This window comes from Rhincodon typus, chromosome 33 (genome assembly GCF_021869965.1).
Source record: "Rhincodon typus isolate 14 chromosome 33, sRhiTyp1.1, whole genome shotgun sequence".
Classification (NCBI taxonomy): domain Eukaryota; kingdom Metazoa; phylum Chordata; class Chondrichthyes; order Orectolobiformes; family Rhincodontidae; genus Rhincodon; species Rhincodon typus.
The window spans coordinates 16,979,078-16,998,342 of record NC_063364.1 but is presented as its reverse complement, the minus strand read 5'-3'; the positions used below and the strand labels follow the sequence as shown (position 1 = coordinate 16,998,342).

The window sequence follows — 19,265 nt, the reverse complement described above, 5'->3', positions numbered from 1 at the left end:
GTGTGTGTGTGTGTGTGTGTGTGTGTGTGTGTGTGTGTGTGTGTGTGTGTTGAACAGATGGAAACTACAAAGCTGAACTGAGTATGAAGGATAACGTAGAGGGTCTTTGTCTGAAAGGTATGGCAATCATCATGGGGGATTTTAATCAACGTATAGATTAAGGTAATTAAATGGGAAAATGTAGCCTGGAGGAGGAGTTCACGGAATGTTTTTAGCATGGTTTCTTAGAACTGCACATTCTGGAGCTGGCCAAAAAGCAGGTTATACTAGACATAGTACAGTGCAATGATGGAGAATAAATTAATGACCTCACAGTGAAGGTGCTCTTGTGTAATTGTGATCACAAAATGCTTGAATTTGGCTTTCAGTTTGACGGAGAGAAGAGTGGTTTTAAGACTAGTATTTTCAACTTACATAAGAGTGATTACGAGGGCATGAAAGCACAGCTAGCTAAAGAGAACAGACAAATTAAGTTAAAGGATGGCTCAATAGAGACTGAGTAGTAGACATTTACAGAAATATTTTAATATATAAGAACAGACACATTTTGATGAGGAAGAAAGTTCTAAGGGGAGAATGTACCATCTGTGATTAAGTAAAAATGTTAAAGTCAACATCAGGCTTAAAGATGGCGTGTAATTATGCCAAGATTGGTGGTAGGTCAGAAGTTTGGACAGGACATAAAAAGCAGCAAAAAAAAATGATTAAAAGGTTTAAGAGGATGAAAAATTAAAGTATGAAGGAAAGCTAGCTAGAATTATAAAATCTGAAAGTAGAAGTTTTTAAAGATACTTAAGAAAGAAGAGTGTTAACAAAATGAGTGCTGGTCCTATAGAAAGTGGGCCTGGGGAATTAATGAAAAATAAGGAGATGACAAACGAATTGAACTATTTTGCACCAGTCTTCACTATGGGGGATACCAGTAACATCCCCAAAATAGTTGTAAATTAGGAAGTGAAAGGGAGGGAGGAAGTCAAGAAAATTACATTCAGCAGGGAAGTATAGGGTGCAAATTGTTGGAGCTGTGCACTGACAAGTTCCTAAGTCCCAACAGACTTCACCCTAGGTTCATAAAAGAAATGCCTAGTGAGATAGTTGGTTATAATTTTCCAAATTTGCCTAGATTGAGGGAAGGTTCCATCAATTGGAAAATAACAAATGTAACTCCTTTATTCAAAAAAGGAGGGAGGCATAAAGCAGGAAACTACAAACCAATTAGCTTAATAACTGTCAAAATGAAGATGTTAGAAACTATTATTAAAGATGTTATTTCAGCTCACTTAGATAAGTTCAAGGTCATCAGACATGGTTCTGTGAAAGGGAAATCATATTTAAGCAGTTTATTGGAGTTCTTTGCTGTGAATAACGTGGAATTGGTGGATGCACTACATTTAGATTTCTAAAAGGCATTTGATAAAGTGCCACAGTAAAAGCTCATAGTGTAATGGGCGTGGAGGAAGATCAACAGGAAACAGATTAGGGATAAATGAATCATTTTCTGTTTGCAAGATGTAATGTTTTGAGTGCCACAGAGTACATTGCTGAGTCCTCAATTTTATTTACAAATTATTTAAATAAATTGGCTGAAGGAACCAAAGATATAGTTGCTAATTTTGCTGATGACACAATGATGGGTAAGAAAATAAGTTGCATAGAGGATATAAAAAGGTTTGAAAATGATATAGATAGATTAAGTAAGTGAACAAAGATCTGGCAAATGGAGTATAATGGGATAAAATGTCCAATTGACCATTTTGGGAGGAGTAACAAAAAAGCCTATTATCTAAATGGTGAGAAATTGCAACGCTTTGAGATGTAGGGGAATCTGCATGTCCCATTGCATGAAGCGCAAAAGGTTAGTACACACTTCGTCAAATAATGATGAAAACTAATAGAATATTATCATCTAGTGCAAGGGGGATTAAGTACAAAAGTAGAGAGGTTTTGCTTCAGTTTTGTAGGGTATTGGTGAGACTACGTCTGGAGTACTCTGTACATATTTCAATTTTTTTTATTCACTTATGGGACACGAGTGTCACTGACTGACCAGCACTTATTGCCCACACCTAACTGCTCTTAAAAAGGTGGTGGTAAGCTGCCTTCTTGAACTGCTACAGTCCATATCTGGTGGGTAGACCCATTATGTCCTTATTCAGAAGTCACACGTCATGAGGTTATAATCCAACAGGTTTATTTAAAGTCATAAGCTTTCAGAGCACTGCTCCTTCATCAGGTGAAGTGATGCGCTTAGGGAAGGAATTCCAGGATTTTGACCCAGTGAAGGAATTGTGATATATTTCTAAGTCAGGATGGTGATTGGCTTGGAGGGGAACTTGAAGATAGTGGTGTTACCATGTATCTTCTGTCCTTGCCCTTCTAGATGGAAGAAGCCATGGGTTTGGTAGGGGTTTTCTAAAGATCTTTGGTGATCTTCAGCAGTGCATCTTGTAGCCAATTCAGTTCACTCCACGTGATATCAAGAAACAGTTGGAGGCACTGGATACTGCTTAGGCTATGGGCCCTGATAATATTGCAACAATGTTACTGAAGAACTGTGCTCCAGAACTTGACACACCTATAGCCACTTCTTCTACTACTGTGCATCGGTGGTGGTTGGAGTGGATGTTTGTGGATGTGGTGACAATCAAATGGGCTGCTTTGTCCTGGATGGTGTGAGATTTCTTGACTGTTGCTAGAGCTGCAGTCCTCCTGAGAAATATTCCATCACATTCCTTACTAATGCTTTGTAGAGGCTTTGGGGAGTCAGGAGGTGAGGTGCTTGCCACAGTATTCCTAGCCTCTGACCTGTTCTTGTAACCACGGCATTTATATGATTAGTCCAGGTGAGTTTCTGGTCAGTGGTATCCTCTGGGGATTCAGTTCATGTCAAGGGGCAGTGGTTAGATTGTTTCATATTGGAGATGGTCATTGCCTGGCATTTGAGTTGCATGCATGTTACTTGCTACTTTGTCATCCCAAGACTAAATGTTGTCCGGCTCCTGCTGCATTTGAACATGATCTGCTTCAGTACCTGGGGAGTCGTGAATGGTGCTGAACATTGTGCAGTCATTGGCGAACATCCCCACCTCTGAACTTGGGTTGTAGGGAAGATCATTAATAAAGCAGCTGAAGATGGTTGGGCTGAGGACGCAATTCTGAGGATCTCCCGCAGAGATGTTCCGGAGCTTTAGATGACTGACCTCCAACAACCACGGCCATTTTCCTGTGTACCAGGTACAACTTCAACCTGCAAACAGAGAGTTTGCCCCTGATTCCCATTGATTCCAGTTTTGCTAGGGCTTCTTGATGCCAAGGGCTGTCACTCTCACCTCAGCTCTGGAACTCAGCTCTTTTGTCCATGTTTAAACCAAGGCTGTAATGAGGCCAGGAGCTGTGTGGCCCTGGCAGAACCTAAACTGGGCATCACTGAGCAGGTTATTGACACTGTTGATAACACCTTCAATCACTTCGCTGATGTTTGAGAGTAGACTGATAGGGCAGTAACTGGCCAGGTTGGATTTGTCCTGCTTTTGTGTACAGGACTTACCTGGGTAATTGTCCACATTTTTGGGTTGATGCCAGTATTGTAGCTTGGCTATAGCTGTGTCAAGTTCTGGAGCACAATTCTTCAGTAACATTGTTGCAATATTATCAGGGCCCATAGCCTAAGCAGTATCCAGTGCCTCCAACTGTTTCTTGATATCACGTGGAGTGAACTGAATTGGCTGAAGGCTGTCATCTGGGATGCAGGAGACCACTGAAGGACTAATGGTTGAAATGCATTGTAAACAGTTCAGAGTAAGTTTATTAGACTAATAACTGGAATGAACAGGTTAGCTTACGAAGAAGTATTGGACAGGCTGGACTTGTATCAACTGGAGTTTAGAAGGGTGAGAGATAATTGATTGAAACATGTAAGATTGTGAGGAGTCTTGACTGGGTAGATGCAGAAAGAATGATTCTTTTGTGGGAGAATTTGGAATTAGAGGGTTGCTGTTTCAAATTAAGGGGATGCCTATTGAAGCCAGTTGTTTTTCTCTTAGAAGACCAACAGTCTTAGGAATTCTTGTCCTTAAATGGCAGTGGAAGCAGAATATTTTTAAGCAGAGCTAGATAGATTCTGATAAGCAAGGAGTTGTAAGGTTCCCAGGGGTGGACAGGAATGTGAAGCCATCAGAGCAGCCAAGGTCTCACTGAATATTGAAGCAGGTTTGATGGTCCAAGTGCCTGCTCGTAACGTGTACGTTTATATGTAACTCCATTCTATTCCTTTTTAAATGGCTAAACCATTGTAATTCTGAAACACTGTCTGAATTGTAAATTATAAACTTGTACACTAGATCCAATTTTGGAACAAGTAAAGGCACCAATTTTTAAGATGATGAGTTCGGAGCATTCCAGAACAGTTGCTGCTGATTATACTTGATGTTCATTAACCTACTCCCTCCTCAGACTTGCAGACATTTTTCTGTACCCTGTAGCTAAGGAGGGAACTTCAAGTGAGCTATTTAAATTTGACTTTCTACATTAAGCAATTCCAATGTAAGGTTAAAAATACATGTGATGATTGTTTGTGACCACAACAGCGTAACATGCTATGATGTAAAGTAGCTGAATAGAGTTTTATAGTTCTGATGCATCATTAGATTCTTTGCTGTGTAATTCATGGCTGCTGCTTGTTCTGGGCTTGTGGTTTTTCTCTGTTATTAAAAGTATGACTAATCTGTGCAGGGGAAATACTTTGAAATCCAGTTTAGCCCAGGTGGGGAGCCAGATGGTGGAAAAATCTCCAATTTCCTACTGGAAAAATCCCGGGTTGTTACACGGAATCCTGGAGAACGAAGCTTCCATATTTTTTACCAGGTTAGTAAAAAGGCTGTTCTCCTTTCACAAGAAAGAAAGCATTTGACTGAAATGATGGATGATCTAGGGGAGGGAGAGGAGCTGACATCTCATTCATACCTGCTGTATTAATAGGGGAAATTGCCAGAATGCAGCTAGCTATGTTTAAGGGTGCTTATTGACACCTATGAAGACCCTACAACTAGTTACTGGTGTGATTCAAATTCATTTATTTACAGGTATTCAGTACATTAGAAATGTAGCTGGAACATTTTAAAAATAAATATACTTGATCCACTTTTCACTGCTAATTAAATATATTTTTGCACAATGAAAATTCTGAAAAAGTTCTGAACTTTCTGCAGATAGAGTACAATGTGAAGAGCAGTGAGGTTACTCACTTTGAAAGTATGAATAGGGACAGAATTAGGCCATTCAGCCCATCAGGCCTGCACACCACTCAATGGAATCATGGCTGATTGAACACTTCAGTATTTTACCCATTCTATCACCATAACCAGAAGTAAAGAAGCAGATTTTTTTAAAAGTGTGTGGAACTTGTAAACATTGATGTTAAAAGATCCTTGGATGTACTCCAGCAAAGAACACAGAAAATTAACCTGCAGGTATAGCAAGCAATTAAAATGACGTGCTACTCTTTATTGCAAGAGTATTGGACAATAAGAATAAGGAGGTCTTGCTGCAATTGTCAGACTGCACCTGGAATGCTGTGCGCAGTCTTGGTCTCCATATTTAAAGAAGGATATGCTTGTATTGGAGACAGCACAGCAAAGGTTCACTACATTGCTTCCTAGGTGGAGAAGGTTTTCCAATGATGAGAGATCAAATAACTTGTGGTTATGCTTACTGGAGTTTAGAAGAATGGACGATTATCTCATTGGAATATACAGTATTCTGAAGAGGCTTAATAGGGTTTCCCCTAGGTTGGGAATCTGGAACACGGCTGCACAGTCAATTCAAGGGTTGATTATTTAGGACAGAGACCAGGAGAAACTTCTTTATTCAAAGGATTGTAAATATTTACTCCAGGAAGTTGTGAATGCTCCATTGTTGAGTATATTTATGGCTGATATAGACAGATTGTTTGGCCTTTCAAATGATATTGGGAGTGGGCAGGAAATTGGAGTTGAAACTCAAGATCAGCTATGACAGTATTAAATGACAGGACTTGTACTCCTACTCCCATTTCTTATTCATAATCATTTATAAATGTGGAATTGGATGCCAAAAGCAAAAGTGTTCTTTGTCTCATGTATCTCATTTAAACAGTTTTGTTTGTTTTGTTCCAAATGGAGTTTGTTCTGTTAATATTCCAGTTGTAGCCACATTGTGTGTAATTATGTAGCTAGAATTGACACATTTTAACTTTGGTTAAAAGTAAGCCTGTTCTACTCACTGACCAATTATATGTCTCTTCCAGCTCATTGAGGGTGCATCTGCAGACCAAAAGTCTAACCTGGGAATCACTAATCTGGACTACTATTTTTACCTCAATCAATCTGGTTCCTACAAAGTGGATGACATTAATGATCGGAAGGATTTTCAGGAAACATTGGTGAGGTTTTATTCTTGTTTCACAGAACCAATCATCTCACATTTACTTGATTTAAAGCATCTGTCTGCGTAGTCATGGACTTGGTGGCTAAATGCACCACATGGTGCTTCCCAGTGCCCTGCAGACTGATATTCACCAGGCTCTGTCTGAGTTGATTTCTTTACATCTTGGTGTCCATTGTTGGCAAAGCGTTTTCCCTTTTTATTATTTGAAGGGTCAGTTGGACAAAGCACACAACACTCTTCCAGGCTTGACAAAGCCAACTGTTGAATCTCTTGATTCTTCTACAAGATAGTTATACTATTCAGTCATTTTTTACAAAATAAATGACTGCTAAGCATTCTTCGCATGTGAGCTGTTCTGCTAATACATTTAACATAAATTATAAAGCAGCAGAGACCAATGATTATCCAAATCATGTGCCTCATCAGATAGGTTTCGTCAGCAACTTAAGGAGTCAATCTGTTTTGCATGCACGGACATCACTTAATTTTAAATGATTATTTATTTGCAGCACGCTATGAATGTGATTGGAATCTTTGCTGATGAACAGGCGATGGTTTTACAGATTGTGGCTGGTGTACTTCACATGGGGAACCTCAGTTTTAAAGAGGTTGGCAACTATGCTGCTGTAGAAAGTGAAGAATGTAAGTACTTTGTTTCTGGAGTCTCAGCATGTTACTAGTCAAGATGCAATGGTTCATTTTTATAAGACCCAAGTTGGTGTACTGTGTACAGTTCTGGGCTCCAACCACTAGAAAGAATATTAAGAACAAGGAGGGCAGCACAGATTCACCCAGTTGCTGCCCAATATGAAGAAAAGCCTGGAAATATTGGTTCAAAATAGGTTGTGGAGCATTTGACAGTAAGGCAAATGTTTGATGAGGGAAAAAAGAATAAATAAGTCAAGATAGATAGGAGCAGACTATTTCCACCGGTTATTTCTGGGACATTTCTATAGACCAAAGGAGGAGGTAAGCTTTCTATCCAGTGAGGAATGTATCAACCAAGTTAACAATTGAACCAGAAACGACAAGGACATTTAAGACTAGTTTTTATTAGTTTATTCATGGAAATGGGATAGAAGCCTGGCAATTGGGATTAGCCTCACTGCTTGTGTGGGGGTAACTGCCATCATGAAACTGGCAGGGCCAAACAGCCCAATCCTGTAAAATCTAAGCAAACATCAGTATAACCATCAGACTTTTCCAAATTTAACTCTGTTGCACCTACATTCTTGGAAGTGTTCATATATACTTATCCTGCTGTTTGCTCATTCTTACTTCCATTCAGTCTCACCACACGTGACACACTGCTCAGTGTGTCATTGGCCTATCTAGGCACACCATGACAATGACGCAATGTCATTCTCATCCCCATGCCAAACACTGAAGTAGATTTTGACTTTGGCTGATATCAAGTTAGCAGCCTGTTATACATCTTTTCTGACTGTCATTTCCAATGATCCTAATGAGGAGGGATGAGAGACAGCTGCTAATTCATTACAACCACACTTACATTCTTGTGCAATGTCAGGAATGATCCAACAGAGTAAAAGATAGGTATTAGGATTGTGATTTCAGTAGCAAGCAAGTTTTCATTTGAAAAATGAGCAGGTTTGTTGGATCTCATTGGGCTTTTTGGTTCCTAAATAAATCTTTGCTCATTGCAAGCAGTGATTTGAAACAGTTCTCTCTGTTGAAGTCTTGTAATTGTTATTCAATCTATTTCTCAACAGTGAGGTAAAATTTCGTCTCGCTGGAATGAAAATCAGATGGGTTCTATAAAAGCTGATTGACACCCCACAGTCATTGCCCAAGTGCTATAAGTTTAAAATTTACTCCAGTGTATCAAAATTAAAATTGGAGTTTCTTCTAAAGATGTGGAAAGACTGGTGTTTCATTTTACTGTTTCATTTACCTCACAATGCAGTACTAAAAATAAATATATGCCCGTTCTAAAAATAAATATATGCTTTGCAACAATAAACAGGAGTTCAGATGGCTACTGTCAGATTTTTACACTGAACTTTCTTTCTTTCCTCAGGAAGTGTTTGATTTCCTGTTTCTTTCTCTTGTGCACCATTTTCCCTTGTTCCTGCACATAGCCATATTCTGTTCCATCTTGGACAATTTTACAGCATTCCCTAATTATGGATGGTTTATTTTACTCTGGGATTGTAGTGCCTGCCTGTAGCAGTCTGCATCCTGTTCTGAAACATCTGTGCCTGTTGCAGCTGCCAAAACCCACCAACTGCATTTTAATTTGAAACAGAGCTCCTTCAATTGACTGCAGCCATCTTGTGACCATACTGTGACCCGAATTCACCATCGCTGAGAAATTTCTCTTTAAATTTCCAATGGTGTGAATTCCCAGAGCTCCTGACAGATTCCCAGAAACTGGATGCCTCTGGTTGATCTGTAATGATTAATTTCAGGAAGATTGAAGGATGGTTTTGAATGCTAAGGCTACAAGAAGGATCTGATTTCTTTAGGGATTGTGTTTACATTCACCTCTCTTGAAACCATTGACTCAGAGCTAAAGCACCACCAGGGCCAGCAAGCCTCCACAGAATGTTTGTTTCCTCAAAGTTTCCCCAAACGAAGTAGCAAATACATTCTAGGGTGATTCATACACTACTTAATTGACTCTGGTTTTTTTTTATGCATTGTTGGAGGGAGGTTCTCCTCACATTTCTGTACCTCTCAGGATGACTTAGGCAACATTGGCAACACATGCCCTGGGACAGCAGAAATACTAGTCTCCTTGCTTGCTCATTAACATTGTGGAACAGCTGATTATCAGCCGTCTGGATGAACTGGCCAGTTTACGTCCCATCATCTTTAACAGGGTGAAAATCAAACCATTTCTACAACTGGCAAGCTGTCTGACGAGTAGTAAAGATAAAAACAGTGCCTGTTGTGTAGAGCATCAACACTCATTGTCCCCAAATCCTTGCAGTATATTTATTGTGTCAGCTGTGATGCAGTGGCAATTCTGTTTTGTTTCTGAGATGGAAATTCAAGTCCTCCTCCAGAGACTTGAGCACAAAGTCTAGGCTTACCAGTGCAGTACAGAAGGACAGAACTGAAGGGTTGTCCACAATGTTTTCATCAATATTTATCCATCGACCGTCATCACTAAGACAGAATAACCAGTCATTATCAGCTTGCTGTTTATTGGATCTTACTGTGTACAAGTTGCTTGGTATCATTCCTATATTTCACAGTGGCTACACTTCAGTAGTACTTAATTGGCTTCAAAATAGTTTGAGATCATATGTAAAATGGACTGTATAAATGTAAGTTCTTTCTCTTGGTGTTAATGAAATGTTTTCTTTAACACAGTGCACCATTACAGACTCGCTGCACACCTGGATTTTCAACATAATACAACTGCATTTAATTCCTGAGTGGCTTCAATCCAAAGCCAAATTGAACTCCTACAATTCATTTAATGAACAACTTGTGAAGTGGTCCTTTAAAAGGCAGAGTGCTGTAGTCCAGCACTGTGTGCATGCTGCTTCTGCAGTGTGTGAATACTAATCACTCCTCAGTAATTAAGTTCATCTGCAACTGAAAGTCAGGAACTTTGAAATATTGCAGTAATTGTGGGCAGGTATTTCCAGAGCTTGATGAGCCTCAAGATTGTCCAAATAACATAATTATAAGAACTGTAGCTCTGGCAAGGTGGCATCAATGCGATTGTGATTGTTGGAGAGAGAGAGAGAGACTTAGCACGTCTGGCAACATTTGTGGAGAGAAAGACAAGTTAACGTTTTGAGTCCAATTTGTCTTCTTCAGAACTGAACAGCCCTGAAAAAGTGATGCATTTTAGACATTTTCAGATGGAATGAGCGATATGATTTAGTGCCATTCTCCTGCCTTTTCCTGTAGTCTTGAATTTTCTCTAAATATTTTTCTAAGGCTCTCTTGAATTTCCTCCAACTGTTTGCTTGCTTTACTGGATGGCACTGGCTAAAGGGGAGCGCAGAAGCCCACTAGAGTAGCTAGCTTTCCAGAATTGACTTGCAGTCTCCAGGAATTGGAGATAGCAGTGTTCTAGGGGACTGTGTGCAACCCTGGAGAAAAATCATAGAGACTTTAAAAAATGTTTTCCTTATCATTTTTTTGGATGTTACTCTTTACTGGATAGAATAATATTGAAAATGGGGAAGAAAGGCTGTTTAGCTGACAATAAAGCATTATCCAATGGGTAATGAGTTCTTCTGTTTTCCAATTGGTGGAGGAAAGCAGTGTATCACAAGGATGGATGTGTGGATGAACTAATGGCTAGAGGGTGGGTCATGTGATGCTGAGTAGGGCAAGTCATGTGATGAAACCTCCAGGAATCTAGTGATCGCAGTTTACAATGCTATAGCCCGCTAGTATCTCATCCATATTGTTTGTCATATATGAGTCTATGTATGAGTGTAAGCCTCACCCAAAGCCCATACATAGCTAATGTCTAGACTGGAGCAATGGACCTTGAGGCCTCATGCACGTTCTCTACCCCAGTCTCAGCAAGATATTTCATGCTCATTCAGATCAAGCATTAACTTCCACACCAACCACTGCATATACATGCATTGGCCCATCATGGAGTTGTGCTCTTGCAGCTCACATTACATTTTAGTTCTTTCCTTATTTATATTCTTTATGAATAATTGGTTAGGACCCAGCTGGTTTATTGTGCCCAAGTCTGTGCACCACTATTTAGGATTGATGTCAAGGCTTTTGAGAGGAGGAGGTTTACTGGAATAGTTCCAGCAACGATGGACTTCTGCTAAGTAGAGAGACCAATAAAGCTAGGATTGTTGTCCTCAGAACAGAGAAGGATAGTTGAACTTTAATATAGATATACAGAACTAGGAAGGGTTTTGATAGAATCAATAAGTAACTGTTTCCATTGGCATGATGGTCAGTAATCAGAAGGTTCAGGTTTAAAGTAATTGGCAAAAGAGTAAACAGAAAATTATTTAATGCATTGCGTTAGATTGATTGGAATTTACGGCCTGAAATAGTATGAGAAGCAGATTTAATAGTAATTTTCAACAAGGAGCTAAATATATAATTGAGAAGGAAAAATGTGCAAAACTTTATGGAAAGTTAGAGGAGTGGGACAAATTCAATAATTCATTTCACAGACCTAGAACAGGAACAATGGGCTGAAAGGTCTGCTTATGTGCTGAATTCTATGAATTCCAGAGACATCTAACACAATGTGTTATTAAGAAAACGTTTCCCGTTTTCCTGAATTCACCATTTTGCCTGCAAGAGTACTCTGAAGGATGGAACTTTCAAGAGCTTAAATTGCTTATCTTTATGTCCTCTCACTAATCAAGTATGAATGTTAATATAAACGCTTTGAACAAGCTAACACCTCCAGTAAAACAGTGTGTTGGATCATGTGATGGTTGAAGTTGCATGAAGTAAATCCACCCAATCTGACAGGCTTTGGTTGGAGACAGGGAGTTCCACTTCAGCCTTCGTGGAGAGCAGACATATTCTGTACAACTTGCGAGAGTCCCTGTTAATTATGATTAGTAATATAAACTTTAGTTATTGCTATCATGCAATAAACTATCTTGTTAACTAAGACAACTTTGGGGACTTTTGGGAACTTTGAGAACTTTGGGGCATTTAAGCGGCTATTAGATAGGCATATGGATGATAGTATAAGGTAGGGGTGGAGGTTAGATAGACCTTAGGATTAGGGTAAAAGTTCGGCACAACATTGTGGGCCAAAGGGCCTGTACTGTGCTGTACTATTCTATGTTCTATGTTCTAAGACAAGTGCTTCTTCTGTTTAGACTTACCGGTAGTTTATCATCTAGCACTGACCATTATTGATTGATTTTATTGTCACGTGTACCAAAGTACAGTGAAAAGCTTTGTTTACAAGCAGTACAGGCAGATCATAGTAGGCATGGATGTACAGATCAAAGGTTGTGAAAAAACTTAGACAGAGGCACACAGTTACATTGCACAGTGTGTGCGTTAGGCGAGATCAACGTTAGCAAGATCAGCGTTATCTGAGGCTAAAGGGTCCATTCATCAGTCAAATATCGGCCAGGAAGAAGCTGCTACTGAACCTGTTGGTGTGTGTGTTCAAGCTTCTGTATCTTCTCCCTGATGGAACAGGTTGTAGGAGATCACTACCAGGGTGCGATGGGTCTTTGATGATGTTGGAAGCCTTTCTGTGGCAGCGAGCCATGTAAATGGAGTTCAGGGATGGATGGTCGGCTCCCATGATGGTCTGGGCTGTGCACACAATCTTCTGTAGTGTCTTACAGTCCTGGGCAGAGCAGTTGCCATACCAGGCCGTTATGCACCAGGACAGTATGCTTTAAATGGTACATCTGTAGAAGTTGGTGAGGAACCTTATGGACATGCCAAATTTCCTGAACCGCCTGAGGAAGAGGAGGCGCTGTCATGCCTTCTTGACCGTCGCATCCACATGGGAAGTCCAAGACAGGTCATTGGTTATCATCACTCCGAGGAAATTGACGCTCTCCACCCTCTCAACCTCAATTCCGCTGATTTGATGGGGGCGTGTTCTCCTCTGTTCTAAAGTAAACGATCAGTTCTTTAGTTTTGCCGACGTTGAAAGAGAGGTTGTTCTAACTGCACCACATCACCCAGCCCTCTATCTCCCTTCTGTATTTTGAGTCGTCGTTGTTAGATACCCGTTCTACTACGGTGGTGTTGTCAGTGAACTTGGGGATGGTGTTCATTCGGAATTTGTCAACACAGTTGTAGGTGCACAGGGAGTACAGTGGGGAGCTGAGGACACTTCCTTGGGGGCCTCCAGCGTTGACTGTTATCGTGGAGGAGGTGCAGTTGTCTGTCTTCACTAATTGCGATCTGTGGGGCAGAAAGCTGAGGATTCAGTTGCAGACGGTGGAGCTGAGACCAAGGTCAGGAGTTTTGAGATCAATCTAGAGGGGATAATGGTGTTGAAGGAAAAGTTGTAGTCAATGAACAGTATAATCAAAGGAGAATTGGTGGCAGCAAACTATTTCAAACAGCCATTGTCTTGTGCCACCCACTGGCACAAACACTTTGGGCTTTTGTATGGCAGCATATCATTTCATTTTAGGCTATATATATGCTGTCAATAGTTGAGTTTTTCTAAAAAAAAATTAGCTAAATCATATCATTGTAAAAGAAAGCACAGTAAAATATCTCTGTAAAAAAGATTGTAAGTCTTGCCCTTGCAGTATTCTTATCAATTAAGACTTTAGAATAAAGTTCTGCATCACTTGATAAAACAGGTATTTGCCTTCATTTTTTGTAAATCCATAAATGAAGACTTGTATTTGCAAAGGAGCCAAGACTCTCATATACATAAGATGATCAAAACTCCTTTACTGAACAAATAAATGACTCTGATTATTTATCTCACAGTTCTGGCATTCCCAGCTTTCCTACTTGGTATTGATCAAGAACGATTAAAGGAAAAATTGACCAGCCGGAAAATGGACAGCAAATGGGGAGGAAGGTCTGAAAGCATTAATGTGACATTAAATGTGGAGCAGGCATGTTACACAAGGGATGCACTTTCCAAGGCTCTTCATGCACGCATTTTTGACTATTTGGTAGATGTAAGTACAGCTGGGCACTTTGCTTCTGCACAAAGGCTGTTGTGGTTATTCTGTTAAATATTTGAAGGGGCAGTACCCAGCAGGTTGCCTATAGTCATGGATCTACATTGTTTTTCAGTGGGGCTCAGGGAGCTGCCTTAGGACATCTTTGCTGATCTAACCAGCAGATTGTGAAAAGGGTGCTTGAAAAGTTGGATGAACGTTGGACGATAAACACAATAGCACAGTTTCTCACAATGCATTTGTTACTAAAGCATTTGTGACTAAAGCATTTGTGAGAGCATTTGTTTCACATAGACCCTAACGAAGTCTTCTAAGCAAAGGGATTACCTTAAATTGGCCTTCCTCTTTAATTGAATCCCACAGACTGATTGAAGTGCTTTTTACTGAACTGCATTGTTTTGTATTTTCTTTGCCTCCATTGCAGATGTTTTTTGCCACATGTGCTCTGTTGTTGCTGTCACAGCAGTCAGCTTGTTTGACAGTGGTATGAAAAAAACACTTCTCCCTTAATTAAATTATCTCATGTACCAAGTTTCTCATTGTTACAGCATTAAAAAAATACTCAATAGAAGCAACATAGAGGATGCAATGAGCTATCAGGCTGCTCCAATTCAATGTTTTAGATCTAATTCTGAATCTAACATATTAAGCCATTAAAACTAGCAGTTATGGAGCATTTGTCATTGACTAAAAATAAATAAAATGCAGAGTATTGCTTGAAAATACACATATACAACTTCCTGTAAACAAGTAACCATTTGATTAAAAGCATCCAAATCCAATTCTCTTCAATATGTGAGGTCTTCTACTTGTCAAGGTGAGGATTATGAGTTTGTAAGAAATGGAATATCTTTGCTACCTGCTCATCAGTTAAGGTGAGCTGTTGGATATAGCGTACTGCTGTTTTCTCATCTGCACCTTAAGAGTGTGGGCTTTCACAGGGTATCTCATCCAAGCAGTCACTCTTCAGGCATGAGCCGAGACCACAAGTGCCAAACAGCTGTTGAGTGAGGAAAATGGGGAAGAGTGGTCGGGTTCAATCTTCTACTTGAGGGGCACTGGAGTCAACTGCAGCACTTGGATCCATAACCCTGCAGAGATCAGCCAACTCCCAACTTGTACAACTTGAATGCTGCACCAAATGATGCCTTTGCTCATAGACAGTTGGGATAGATTCTCCTTTCTCTAATCCTGCTGAATGATTTTTTGGAAAATATTTGTCAAATTTTCTTTTGGCAAGGTGGAAAGATTGATGGAAGTAAGCTCTCTAACTTATTGGCCAACTTTTCTATTATTTTACTTTGTGTCCCTCTTTTGACCTTGTGAAACTCATCTGTACAGAAGGAGTCAGCTGAAGGTAGGAAATTGTTCAGGGGTTGCTCATGTTTCCTGTACTGAAGCATTTCAAACTGATCTGTGCTCAAGATGATACAATGCAGCAAGGATCCATTCCAGCACGGACTCCACCCACTCATGCAAGTATTTTAAAAGCATCAATAGCTCTTTGGGTAAATGCTCTGCCAAATGAATTGTGCAGATTAGTAAGATTTTCGGTTCATTTGCAGGCATTTTGTGAGTGAGCTGATTCCCATTGTACAAACAGTCAGAGAAATGCCTCCTGACTGCTGTTACTATGGGCCCCACTCCTGCAAAAGTGTGTTTTCTTCAGGAGAAAACAAGGTTGTGATTGGCTGTGATGTCCCTTACAGTTCAATGGTCTAATGCTGCTGTCTGCATTGGCTGAGATTCACAGATGATAGGTACTTGGGTTTAAGGTTTCTTGTATCTTTAGATCTGTACAGCACTAAGGACAAAAAGATCTGCGGGAAAGGGAAGACAATTGTACTGATTTCTCATGAGTATTTCTTATCTCATATTTTTCTGCTGATAACCTAGTTCCTTGTTGCTGTGAATTCAGGGTTGCTTTAGGATAGCATCAATGTTGACTGTTTCAAACCAAAAACATTTATATTGCAAGATCACTAACAAAAAGATGTCAGTCATTTTGTTAAAATTTTTCATGGTTTTACTATATTCTTAATATGATTTTATTATTAAGTTGGCAGAGGGGCCATAAAGGGCCATTGCAGATAAGCTTTTATTATAATTACAACGGGTTTGAAATTGAACCATGTAATGTCTGTACATTTGCATTGAAATTCCATTCTATGCTGTAATATTGAAGACATTTTTATTAATACCAAACATGAGAAATTTCACGTCAAAGTGATAACTAAATTGTGCAGCTACACTTTAACACCAAAATATTTTTCCACAACGTGTGTAATCACAGATATTTTGTATTTTTTCCAGTCTATTAACAAAGCCATGGAGAAAGACCACGAGGAGTACAACATTGGAGTTCTAGATATTTATGGCTTCGAGATTTTTCAAGTATGGCTTTAGTTTACTTTGCTTCAGTGCAATTTATTTTCACACTTCTGTTCAAGTAAATTTAAACATGAAATACAGTATTTAGAACAAAACTACCCCGAGTAACTTTGAATTCTTCTTGGAGAATCTCAAAATCCTTTAATTCCATGTGTTCAGTAAGTACTTTTATCCAGCTAGTAATTTTGAATGTCAATAAAAGTTTGTGTTTTCTCTTGAGTAGAAACTATTAATGTTATTAATAGGGGGATACTGCAGCCTAGATGCTCACCATCTTGGAGAGCCTCTCCTGATCCTGCGAAAGTAGGAAGTGCCATGTTTATGAGCTGGATTTTCAATTTCCAGCCAATTCTGAAATTTTCACCATATTACAGCATCCTGTAAACCATTATAGGATTTGTGCTGCATGTCTGATTTCCCAGTCAATCATTTTCAAAGTGGGGTGCCTGTTAAGTGAGTGGTTTGATGAACAACTCCCATTCTTACAGAATAGAAATGTTTGAGTTCATACAAGTTTAGTGAAAAAAATTTCACCATGTTTTGAATCTTTTTGGATAAATCAGATTGTCTTTCAATAACTATCAATAGCCAGCTAATTCATTGTTTTGCAGACGTTTCATTACCCTACTGGGTAACATCATCGGTGCAGCCTCCGATGAAGCGCTGTTGTGTTTTCCCGCCTGTTATTTGAACTGTGGTATCCGTCGGCTGGATTGCTTCACTTCCGGTTTTCCTTCACAGTGGAGTGTATATGGGGTCGAGCTCTATGTGTTTATTGATGGCTTACTTAGTGAAGAACCAGGCCTCTAGAATTCCCATGCTTGTCTCTGCTTTGCTTGTCGCATGATCCTGGTGTTGACCCAGTCAAATTGGTGGTTCTCCTTATCCATGTGGATAGAGATGAGTGAGTATTGGTCACGTCTTTTTGTACCCTTGGGCATCAGAGTAGCACACAAAGCCACATCAACCCTTCGCCAACTGCTCACCCAAACCAAAGACCCACTACCCACTATGGACAGGACCAGTGTCATATACAAGATTCCTTGCAGAGACTGTGACAAACACTACATTGGACAAACAGGAAGGAAATTAACCAGAAGGGTACATGAACATCAATTGGCAACAAAAGGACACGACCACTACTCACTCATCTCTATCCAAAGAGATAAGGAGATGGATAAGGAGAACCACCAATTCGATTGGGACAACACCAGGATCCTGGGACAAGCAAAGCAGAGACAAGCACGGGAATTCCATAAGAAAGCCATCAACAAACACATAGAGCTTGATCCCATATACACTCCACTGCGAAGGAAAACAGGAAGTGAGGTAATCCAGCCCAACGGGCACCAGAGTTCAAATAACAGGCTTGGCGAGCGAACCAACCACAACATCCACAACCCGAGCTACAAATCTACTCTAAAACCTTAAATAGCCAACTAACTTTATTTTATATCAGCATGGCTCCTAAGGTCTGCCTACTTTGGATCCATGGGAGAATGAAGAGCAAAGGGTGATTTGTGGGGCATGGGTTAACATGAGTTGACATTAAGTTGGTACAGTAGCTATAAAGGACACTGCAGTTAAGTGGCAGACATGGGTTGGCATAATGAGGTTGAACACAGGAGCAAAGGGGCTTTAGGTGGCATTGGGATTATGAGGATGGGTAGAGGGACATATGTTGGTAAAGAGGGTATGAGGCATAATGGAGGTGTGTACAGAGGCATAGGGTGGCATGGAGGGTTAAGGAATATTGGAGGTGTGTGCAGAGTTTAGGTGGAATGAGTTAACAGGGATGGGGTGTAGTGAGATCGTGTGGGAATAACAGGCCATGAGGGCTAAAGGGCTATCTTTGGCTTTATTAGTTTTTGTTTATTAATCTTCAACAGTGACGCTGTAGTGAGGGTCCAGCCCACATCCAGGTCAACAGCCTCTGCTTGCATTCCAGGGTTACCCGACCCATCCCTCAAGGAACCCCGCCACTCTGCAATGAAAGTCTAACCTCCCAGGCCGATTTTTCCCACTTTAGGGTTGGAAATGTCCCAAACCAGGATTGAAAATCAGGATCTTAATGTATTTGTAAGATTCCTTTATTCTCCCTTTCTAAAAACTTGGATGTTTCATTTTAAAACTACAGGAGAAACGCTGGACTCAAAATCCGATGTTTGACCAGACTTTATAACTAATACTAATTTCTAAGTTTTACTGAAAGTGTTTGTGTGTTGCTAATGTATCCATTTTCAAGATGTTCCTCTGTGTATCTGTAGAAAAATGGCTTTGAGCAGTTTTGCATCAACTTTGTGAATGAAAAGCTCCAGCAGATATTCATTGAGCTCACTCTGAAAGCTGAACAGGTATGGCTGACTTCTGAAAATTATTTCTGCTGTTGAAGTAGCCCACCACTTAGTTAGCCCCCTTATTTAAATGAATTAGTTGCAGCATCAAGCAGTGGTTCCATCTAACTTATTCATTCTTTATGTAACCCTGCAGAAATATGTCCAAAATATTTGCTTTTTTATGATGGTGCCATAGCAGTTTGGAGATAAGCCCTTGAATTATGTGGCATCATTACAAGCTTGTGAGACTAAATGGCCTGCTTTTGTTTCTGCATTTCTGTTATCTTCTCTGTAACCCTATTTCTTGTAAGGATCCTATTACTGAAATATACTTTTGTTTTGCTTGGGAGCATTGTTGAAACGTGATTGATATTGGAAACTTGGCAAAAGAAAGTTTGATATATTTGTGAAGCTGACCTGACAAATAGGTTATATTACAGCCATTGACAACAAGGTGCAGGGCTGGATGAACACAGCAGGCCAAGCAGCATCATAGGAGCAGAGAGGCTGA

At 39.9% G+C, this 19,265-nt stretch overlaps 1 protein-coding gene across 1 annotated transcript in view; it reads left to right on the top strand.

Moving 5' to 3' along the window:
- Positions 1-19,265, top strand: part of myo1ea (myosin IEa) — a 135,747-nt gene that overhangs the window by 67,288 nt on the left and 49,194 nt on the right. Inside the window, exons 7-12 of the mRNA XM_048615726.1 lie at positions 4,732-4,863; positions 6,284-6,418; positions 6,933-7,065; positions 13,828-14,024; positions 16,341-16,421; positions 18,686-18,772. Coding sequence (XP_048471683.1) covers positions 4,732-4,863; positions 6,284-6,418; positions 6,933-7,065; positions 13,828-14,024; positions 16,341-16,421; positions 18,686-18,772 — 765 coding nt within the window. The remainder of the gene's footprint in view (positions 1-4,731; positions 4,864-6,283; positions 6,419-6,932; positions 7,066-13,827; positions 14,025-16,340; positions 16,422-18,685; positions 18,773-19,265) is intronic.